General features: G+C 35.8%; 1 protein-coding gene across 1 annotated transcript; it reads left to right on the top strand.

Moving 5' to 3' along the window:
- Positions 1 to 470: 470 nt before the first annotated feature.
- LOC113825208 (calcium-binding protein P) lies at positions 471 to 9,556 on the top strand (the record flags this gene model as incomplete). Its single annotated transcript, XM_027378012.2, is given in 6 exon segments — positions 471 to 1,052; positions 1,664 to 1,769; positions 2,848 to 3,035; positions 4,074 to 4,136; positions 4,558 to 4,653; positions 6,164 to 9,556. Coding segments are annotated over 6 exon segments (1,106 nt in total), but the record flags the coding sequence as incomplete, so codon positions are not given.
- Positions 9,557 to 10,007: the final 451 nt, after the last annotated feature.

Below are 10,007 nucleotides of genomic sequence, written 5' to 3' on the forward strand. Positions count from 1 at the left end.
TAAAACCTATTTGACCATTTTTTCTTTGCTCAGGGTTGTTTTCTCTGTGATCTGATTTTTTTTAATGAAGATTATCTGGGCATTAGTGACAATATATAAAGCATTTGTGAACCAGCATCCTAACTGAGCCAAGTCAGCATAAGTGTACTCATGTGCATTGTGTATTACCAGCCACAGCAGCAATGCAACTGGAACACTGAAAACTGAAGCTAAGGTCACCAATTTACCATATTCTCATCAGATAAGAAATCTTGTGTGATTCACCCACAGATTGTTTTCCTGTGGCTTTTTTCATGGAATTAAACATGAATTACAAATCCATGGTATATGGGGAAATATTAATGATTTGTGGAACTACATGACCTTTACTGAAAAGAAATTTGTAAGCATATTATATATAACTATATGTAGCGGAATGAATAGTCATATATACTATTATTTCAATATTAATTGTTTGTTTTTTGCAACAGGTGTTTCCGGTACAAAATGTAATTTGGATCCAAGCAAAGGTGAAATAAATGATCCCTGTGGCAGACTGTATGATGGTGTGTGCAAAGGGAGGTACTGTGGCTGTCCCACTGGCACCCATGAAGACAAGAATCTTGGGGTATGTGTTCCCGGTGAGGCATCAAAAACAGCTGGTGGAACGCAGGCAGGGAGGCCAGGCAGTGCATTTGACGATCTTCCGTTTGACTTCCCTGGTGGTGGTGGTAGCACAGGGGGTACAGCACCCAAAGCACCTCCTGCTCCAGCTCCAGCACCGCAGCCTCGTCCTCCACCACTTCCACAACCTGGCTATCCTGGTTCCAATCAGCCTGGCTACAACCCCAATCAGCCTGGCTACAACCCCAATCAACCTGGCTACAACCCCAATCAACCTGGCTACAACCCCAATCAACCTGGTTACAACCCCAATCAACCTGGCTACAACCCCAATCAACCTGGTTACAACCCCAATCAACCTGGCTACAAACCCAATCAACCTGGCTACAACCCCAATCAGCCTGGTTACAACCCCAATCAACGAGGTGGCCATGGAACTACTAGAGGAGGTAACTTAAGTGGCCCTGAATGTCAACTTATTTTGTTTTAGGTTGCCAAATCATACTTATATTATTCATTTCTATTTATCAATTATTATTGTTGTTTTTACTGTTGTTATTATTATTATTATTATTATTATTATTATTATTATTATTATTATTATTATTATTATTATTATTATTATTATTATTATTATTAATTATTGTTATTATTATCAATATCAGTTTTATTTTTCAAAATGTTAAACCTATTTATAAGACAGTATTATGTTAGTAGATGGTAATAAATAGAATAATAATAAGAGTGGGGAATACCTGAGAATGCAAGCCTTTTATTTGCTTGTAGAAGGAGCATTGGGAGGGCGCAGGTATCTTTTTTTTGGGAGGGTGGGAGGGCAAGTAGGTTTCTAAATTGTTATCATTGTGATCTCATTTCTTCCTCTTTTTGCTGAATAAGGAAGAAAATTGTTGACAGAAAGGGTGGTGATGTTTTAGTTTTGTATTTTCTTTGAATTCATAAATTATGAAGATTGTGTTCATGCAAATGAAATATATAATATAAATGATATGTCATTTTTGCAAAAATTTATGCTTACGCTCTTACCAAAATTATGAAACAGGTAGTGACGTGGGTGAAAAGGCAGGAGGAGGAGTGGGTGGAGTGATCGGCCTCCTCTTGATTGGTGGTCTCATCTACTTCTGCTGTTGCCGTGGAGGAAAGCATAAGTATGTGAATGTTTCAAGATGAAAATTAGTGGCAAATGAACTTCATTCAGTTTCCAGCTTATCCTTTGTGACTTTTACTACCTAGACTTATTTTGAAATATTTTGATGATATTTTAAGATTTCATGTTGGGCATAATCAGCTAATAAGTTGAGTGATTACTTAATTGCAGCATTATTATGATATATGTTTACTGTTTGCAAATGTTATGTAGAAGACTAGAGCTAATTTATTGTTTCATTAGAGGGCAAAGCAAACTAAACTATGGTTTATGCAATACAATGGAATCATGTATGGGTACTTTATTTTAGATGTATTGTTATTTGTTTAATCCAGATATGAGTATCAGTGTGAGATATGAATGATGAAACTTACTCGTTATCACAGTATGGTTAGCTTGGTTACAAGACACCTAAAAGTCTCTGGCTCTTTGATATAATAGGGGCTAATCAGCCTGATGGTAAGATTTTTGCTCTATCTCAAGCTATTTGCAGTGTCTTACCAGCACATGACAAGGAAAGATAACCAGGCTACTCAGAGGGTTAAGTCTGTCTCAAATTGGCTTGTTTTTTTCTTGGGAAAGCCAGTGGACCCAGTTTGAAATGACTCTCTTCCCCTGTCAAAGGAACCTCTGCTATTCGGACAGTGGTTAACAGATGTCACTTGGCATTTTTTTGCATAATGGACTAAAAACTGCATTGCCTTCAGATAAGTTTCTGTACTATGGAAGAGAAGGTGACCTCCTTTTAAAGATTGATGATCTCTGCTAGAGTGATATGCAAACTTATTGCTGAGATTAGGCATGGGGTGTGTTCTGGGCTACTAAAACAAAGTTCTAGTATATGAAAATTAAAGTACTCTAAAACTCTCTGGTCATATTTTATGTATTTGCTATTATTGTTTTAATTATTTGTTCTTGCACTCACCAAGTTCTTGATTAAGATTATATCTAGAAGATTGAATCTGTAAAATCGTTATCCACTCAAGGTTTTATTACATAAATTTTCATTATTCCAGATAATGAGTTCATGTATGTATATTTAATTGTTTATTGGTTCTGATTACCCACTAACATTCCAGGCAAGTTATGAACAGGTTCCAAGGGCTGCCATTCATGCGTGGTGGCCAGGCAGGTGGTCAAGGACCAGTTGCTTTGCAGAGCCAGCCAGTGCAACAAGACCCAAACTTTGGCTCTCAGCACACATATGTTCCACCTGGTCAGCCAGTTCCTCAGGCACAGTATCCTCCACAACAGCCATACCCAACAGGTTGGTAGTTACTGAATGAATTAATCAGGGTTTGTTATCTTTTTTACAATTTTATTTCTTGCTAATGGGAAGCAAATCAAATGCACTGCTTTCTTCATGTAAAGATATTGGGAACCATGTTTTTTTTCCTTTTTATCCTCCTTTTAAAGGTTATTTTACTAACCAGGTTAATGCTCCTATTCTGTATAGTGGCTCCCAAAATTTCAAGCTACAGTACATGCTACATGTGCCCTCTCCAGCTGCCACTGTTACAATTCTCCATATGTGAACATTGGCTACTTGATCATGTACTTATCAATATTTCAGGGCACTCACATCTGAAGACGTTCTCAGATCATTTGTCTAAAACTACTTTTATTGAATATTTTGTTAGTTTAAACTTTCACCGATTACATAAGATTTGATATATTCACATTATTGCTCTACAGTCTCATGATTGTAGTAGATTAACATGTCTATGTTTTTGTTATAGATAAAGGCAATGGTCCAAATAAACTCATGAAATATTTGATAAATGTATTTTTGTGCAATTGGTCTGAGAACACCTTCGGATGTGTATGCCATCAAATTTATCAAATTAATCTTTTGATTTTGTTTGTCATTTTCCTGACCTAAAAATTGTAGGTTGATATGTTAATGAGGCAAAAATTTATTTTTAGAAAGTATTGATTTTTTTTTGTAGCTCTCCCCAAAGGGTCATCTCATGGGCATGCACACCATATTTTGGGAACTGCAGTACTGTTATATGCTAACTTGTGAAATGATTGCAAGGAGATTAAGTTATGGGTTAACAATTTTCTAGCTTATGTGTTGAATTTAGTTTTGTTTGATTTTATTGGTTTTACAAATTATTTTTTCTTTTTGGAAACTGCTTCACCTTTGGAGCTTGCATTGACATTACTATGATTATCTAAAACAAAGCAAAAAAGATTCACCAATATGATGTAGAATCTTTTTTTCCTGAAAATACCCATTTTATTTGAAATAAATGCTTATTATTATTGCTGCACCTTTCTTCCTGGGGTTCATATTGGCTAGGTGGTGTATATCCTGCAGCTCCATATGCACAACAGCCTGGTTTTGCCCCTTACCCAGCACAAGGTATGTGAATTGGGCAAAGAATCAGGGAATGCTTTTAATGAATATATTGAGACATTTAAGTTTAGACATTTGAATGACAATGTCTCTCTTATTTGCTTTAATATGAGTTATGATAGTTAAACATGCATACATGCACCTATGATATATATGCATGTGTGCATGTGTGGGTGAAAGTGAGAGTATTAGAAATATCCTATAATCTGACTATTGACCAAAAAATCTAAGCTTTGGCATATAAATGCTAACTAAACTCCTCTTAGAAAAACATTGGTCAATGCACAAGTATTGATTTCAATATGAAATATTGCACAGCTCATCTAATTAATTTAGTTTTCTTAAGGTTAACATATATTCTTCTGCATGTTTGCTGATTCTTTTGGTGGCAGGGATACACAAATAACCCCAAATAATTAACTAACAGGTGACGGGCAGCCTCCTATGCAGCCTTACCCACCACAACCTATTCCACCATATCCTGCACAGGGAGCACCATATGTGGCTTCTGCTCCCCCTGAAGGTAGCCTTAGAAAACCATATTTAAATACTTCTCTATAATTTTCATTATTTTCTGTTTGTGAAACTAGTGGTAATCATAACAATTGTGTTTATTTTACTTTAATTTTGAAGGTAAGTTGTCAAGAATGACAAGATGTTTCTTTAATATTTTTATTTCATTACTCATTAGTTATTTTCCGTTGCATTCCACAGCTTAAAAGTATTTTCTGTACTACTTAACCTGATAACTGTGCAAGTAACACTTTTGGCTTATCGTCTTGTGTTCAGTTTCATGGGGTAGTGGCAGAGGACCTGCTGGTCCTAGCACTTGGGGCAGTAATTTTGCCATTGCCACTTTGTTTTGCCATGCTTGGATCTTTCACTGTGTGCTTCCATTGCTTATGGAAACAATACGTAGTGTGCCTGACTATTTGTACCGTCATATGATTAACATCAACTCCATGGTGTCTATCTTATGATATATATTGTAGTTATCAGGTTAAGAATGAAAGCACTGTATTTTACTTTCCCAAAACATTTCTGCATTATACTATTTCTCATTTCCTAATGTTATTAATTAGAATTTTATATAAAATTATATATTTTTAGTAATTGCTTATATGGCAATAATAAAAAGAATTGCAGTACTGCAGCCTTTAATTTGATTTTTGTGTAGGAATCTGAAAGTTGACAAATTACACTCATGGATTCTACATCAGTCAGTCCAAATTAGACAGTGTAACTAATAGGCTGTATATTGTTACTCAACTTGCCTGTTTTATGTCAAATTTCTTGTTACTAAAACAAGTTAATAGGCTGAAATTTGAGTTGGGTACTTTTTTAAGTTTGTCAGACTGATTCGTCATTTTTCTAGTGTCTTTGATTTTACTCAACCTGGATCTGGTATTTATGTGATAAAGATGTTTCTAGATATAGAAAAGGCTATTATGTTATTTAGTATCAGGAAATTTATACATGTTCTACATGAAAATAATGTATGAATGAAATAATTGATACTGGAATTTTAAAAATAGTATTGCTTCTATAAGTATTAGTATTAATGAAACAGATTTGTTGCCATTTGGTGCTTGATTAAGCAATTCATAATGGGAGCCCCTAGCACCATACTTAGGCGTGAGCAAAGTCATCTACTTAAGGGAAAACTAGAAGCACAGAAACAATAAAATGACCATGCTGTCTATGTTTTTGTCTGTGGCATACTCAATTTTTTAGATAAGGCTTAACCACAAGTGATTTAACAATTTCATTCTGGCATGAGCGATATTCTGCCATGATGTGATAGAATGCCATCCCATCTTGAATAGGTGAACATAATTTGCTCCCTCATACTTTACATAATAGGAAGAGTAACAGAGAAAAGAAAAGTTTGATACTAAAATATTTTATCAGTATAGTGTCCATAAGTTACAACATATTTGGTAATTAGTGCTTGATTGACATTCTCTTTTTTTTCTCTCTCTCTGAATGTTGTTAAAATGTATTATTGAGTAATATGAGTTTTCACTGCTCAGGTTACCCAGTTGATGGCCAGAAGCCTCCACCCTACACACAGGAATACCAGCCTAATGCTCCGCCGTCCTAGTTGCAGTGTACAGCTTCTTCCTAACTCTTTTGTAGTTTGAGGAATGGTATATTGGTATACTCTATGAGAAAAATTACTGTAATTGCTAGACCTTAATAAATTGGTTTCACAGTTTTGTTTGCTTTAGGAGGAATAGCATTTGATATGTGATATTCATTGGATATCATGTGGTTGCATAATCTGGATTTATTGTTTTACTGTTTACAGACTACATTAGCAGATATTATGCTGATGAATTATCAGTAACCATTTTCCTGTTGCAAAATCATGTTTTTATTGTAAAGGTATTTATCTACCTCTTGAAACTGTTCCAAGCTCTCTAAGCTTCCACATAAAAGCTAAATTATCTCAGCAGTAGATAATCAATGTATACAAAGAATCACAGTCTAATAAAAAAATAAGCTACTGTATTGTAAAAAGGTTAAAAAAGGGTATATTTTTTTTCACATATATTTCTCAATTCATTATGCACTATTAATGCAGTGTATGTAGAAACATAAATCACTAAGCAAATTAACTTTACATATTCCTGTCGTAAATTTTACAATTTATTTTTGAAGCATTTAGAGGAAATGCATATTAGAAACAAATATGTTTATCTATTCATCCAAGCACTAACTGAGTTCTCCCACTTGTAAATTTGTTGTTATTATAATAATCTAATTTGATACAAATTTAAAAGTGCCAGAGTAATTATTTTTGTTTTTGTTGCTTGTAAAATGGGATTTTTGATTTTTGTATATTAACCCCTGAAAGATGAAATATGGCAGTTGTCTTTCTCAGGTATGTGTGCACACAACAAAACACAGATGTCTCTTAGAAAGTTCAAATGAACCCAATCAATCACACCAGATGATGTCGAATCATGTCAGTGCAAAAACTTCACTCATGTTGGATGGTTTTTTATCATATCTTGAACCTGGGTTGTAGTGGCTGGGATGATGTTTAGGTAGCCTGGCTATGAGCTGGACTCTGGTCCACACACAGACTGGCTCATGCTAATGCACCATGGCATCACCAGACTTGAGTCAAAATCTCACCTGTTGTGACTGAGTTAAAAAGCGTGTGTGCTTGCGTGTGTGTGCACGCACGCACGCACGCGCCCACGCACGCATGCGCCCACGCAGGCACGCGCCCACGCACGCTTGCGCCCACGCACGCTTGCGCCCACGCACGCAGCGCCCACGCACACACACACACACACACACACACACACACACACACACACACACACACACACACACACACACACACACACACACACCCGCGCACACACACACACACACACCCGCGCACACACACACACACACACACCCGCGCGTGCGCACACACACACACACACACACACACACACACACACACACACACACACACACACACACACACACACACACACACACACACACACACACACACACACACACACACACACAAAGAAAAAAATCCCATCTTGCATGCATATGCAGTCCTAAGGTTTGCCCTGTAAGGGTTGAGATGAAATTACGAAAATAAATTATTTAAATGAATGAAGAAAAAAGAATAGTTATTTTTTGTAACTGGTGATTTTGTTACTATACATTGTTATAATGATACATTTGCTGTTGTTTATCCTGTTTTATTTTCTTCAAGATATTAAAGTTTTAATTGGATGATGTACAGTAATTTTATGGTCGTGTCACAAAATAATTGAAGTTTTCAAATTATTTTAAGGGAGGCAATTTCATTATTCCACTAATCCTACTTTCATTAAAAGAATGTGGTAGGCAGCTTGTGTTACAATGAGGAAATTTTCAAAATAAAGTTATTCATATTGATTTTATAAAAGTAATATAGTTGACACTTTGCTTGATTCTCACATTCCCCTCTTCCCCTATATTTTGCAACTTTACTTCTTCATAACTCTTTTCACACACCAAAATATATCTTCTGCATGAGTAATATCCCTCATAAGTAAGAAAAAACAAGTCAGTATATGAAGATAAACTTATTAGCAACATGACTCTGAAGCTAGGGTAACAATGTGGGGAGACAAACCTGTCTGAGACAGTCCTTCATTTTCTTCCATAACCGCTTATGAAGATGACACCAGTTATCAAAAGTAACCACTTAATATTGATGTGAATAACCCAACAATGTGAAGAAGCCCAAACAACCATACCTTAATTTCAGTCACGACCCCTTCTAAAGACAGACACAGAGATACAGACTCGGACCCACAGACCCACCCACACACAGACACACACACAGACACAGACACAGACACACAGACACAGACACACACACACAGACACAGACACAGACACACACACACACACACACACACACACACACACACACACACACACACACACACACACACACACACACACACACACACACACACACACACACACACACACACACACACACATACACACACACATACACACACAGATATATACATACATACATAACTTTATGCAAGATATTGCTGAGAGTTAGCAATACAAGGCTCAACTCTATCAGATTTATGAAATTAAAAGTTAATGTATGGGTGGCCCATTTTTCCACAGCAAATTCACATACAGGCAGTCTGACTAGCAAACATGAAGCAATTTTTTAAATTATTTTTTTATATGTGGAGCTTTAGTTACAAAGTTGCAAAGTTAGCAGGTGTACTGTATTCCTCTTACATTGTAACAAATACAAATGTGGCTATTTCTTATATTGCTGACTAGTACTCATAGGTTAAGGTTTGTCTATGAAATTCAAGTAACACATATTTTTGAAAATGATTCTAATTCATCCATTTTTATAAAATTATTTGTTTGATATATATTTCAATAGTTAACAACTGATATTATGATATCCTTGAGGATTTATATGATAATGATATAAACTCAATATTTGTATGCTTGATCAGGTTGTTAGCAGAAAGAGGTGCTTTAAGCTAGTTATGTACAATATTTTACATTCAGAAGCTTCTTTTTTGTGTGAATGCATAGTGAGACGAGATATTAAAAGGTAAGATGTACACCAAGGTTACTGGCTTAACAGTCAATATGAGACTTACAGTAATTAATCCTGTTGAATTATTATTTTTTTTTACTAGTTGCATTACAATTATTTATAAACCCTGTCATATTGGTATGAGCATTCAGTTAATCAGGTGTATAACATTTTGTTATCATTACAGAGTCAAGAATATATGATACTACTTTTGCTATTGATTTTTCCCCCCTTTTTTCCTTTGAGGTATCTAAAATCTTGTCACATGTCTTTTGATAAGTTCTTTTGTGCACCATTTCAGCCTGTCCTTTCAAATAAAGAAAATGTTCTACAAGTTCCCTTTTATTTACCAACTCCTTTATAAGAGTAAGAAAACAACTAAACAGAGAAGAATGAACTGGTTAATAGTTAATGGTTAATGGTTGAAACTAACGAATGTGCTAGACATTGGGGAAGGGGTAGAGATTGGAGCATCTTGATTTAGACTAGAAAAGGAATTAGGTAGGATGGTTGGTGGTAGAGGGAAGAGATAATGGGGGAGATGCTGAGACATCTTTTGAACATGGGAGGGGAGAAAAACCTTGTTGAGATTCTTGTCTGGCCTCATGTAGAGTGAGGCCTAGTTTATATCTGAAGACTGCTACTTCATATTCAAACTTATAGGCAGGGCAGCTCCTATAAAATACATTATGGGAGTCTCCGTAATTGGAACATGTACATGACTGAGGAGGGCAATCTGAGTGGTCATGACTAGGTTAGGCACAAAGAGGGCAACGGGCTGTGGA

This window comes from Penaeus vannamei, chromosome 30 (genome assembly GCF_042767895.1).
Source record: "Penaeus vannamei isolate JL-2024 chromosome 30, ASM4276789v1, whole genome shotgun sequence".
In the NCBI taxonomy this organism is placed as follows: Eukaryota; Metazoa; Arthropoda; class Malacostraca; order Decapoda; family Penaeidae; genus Penaeus; species Penaeus vannamei.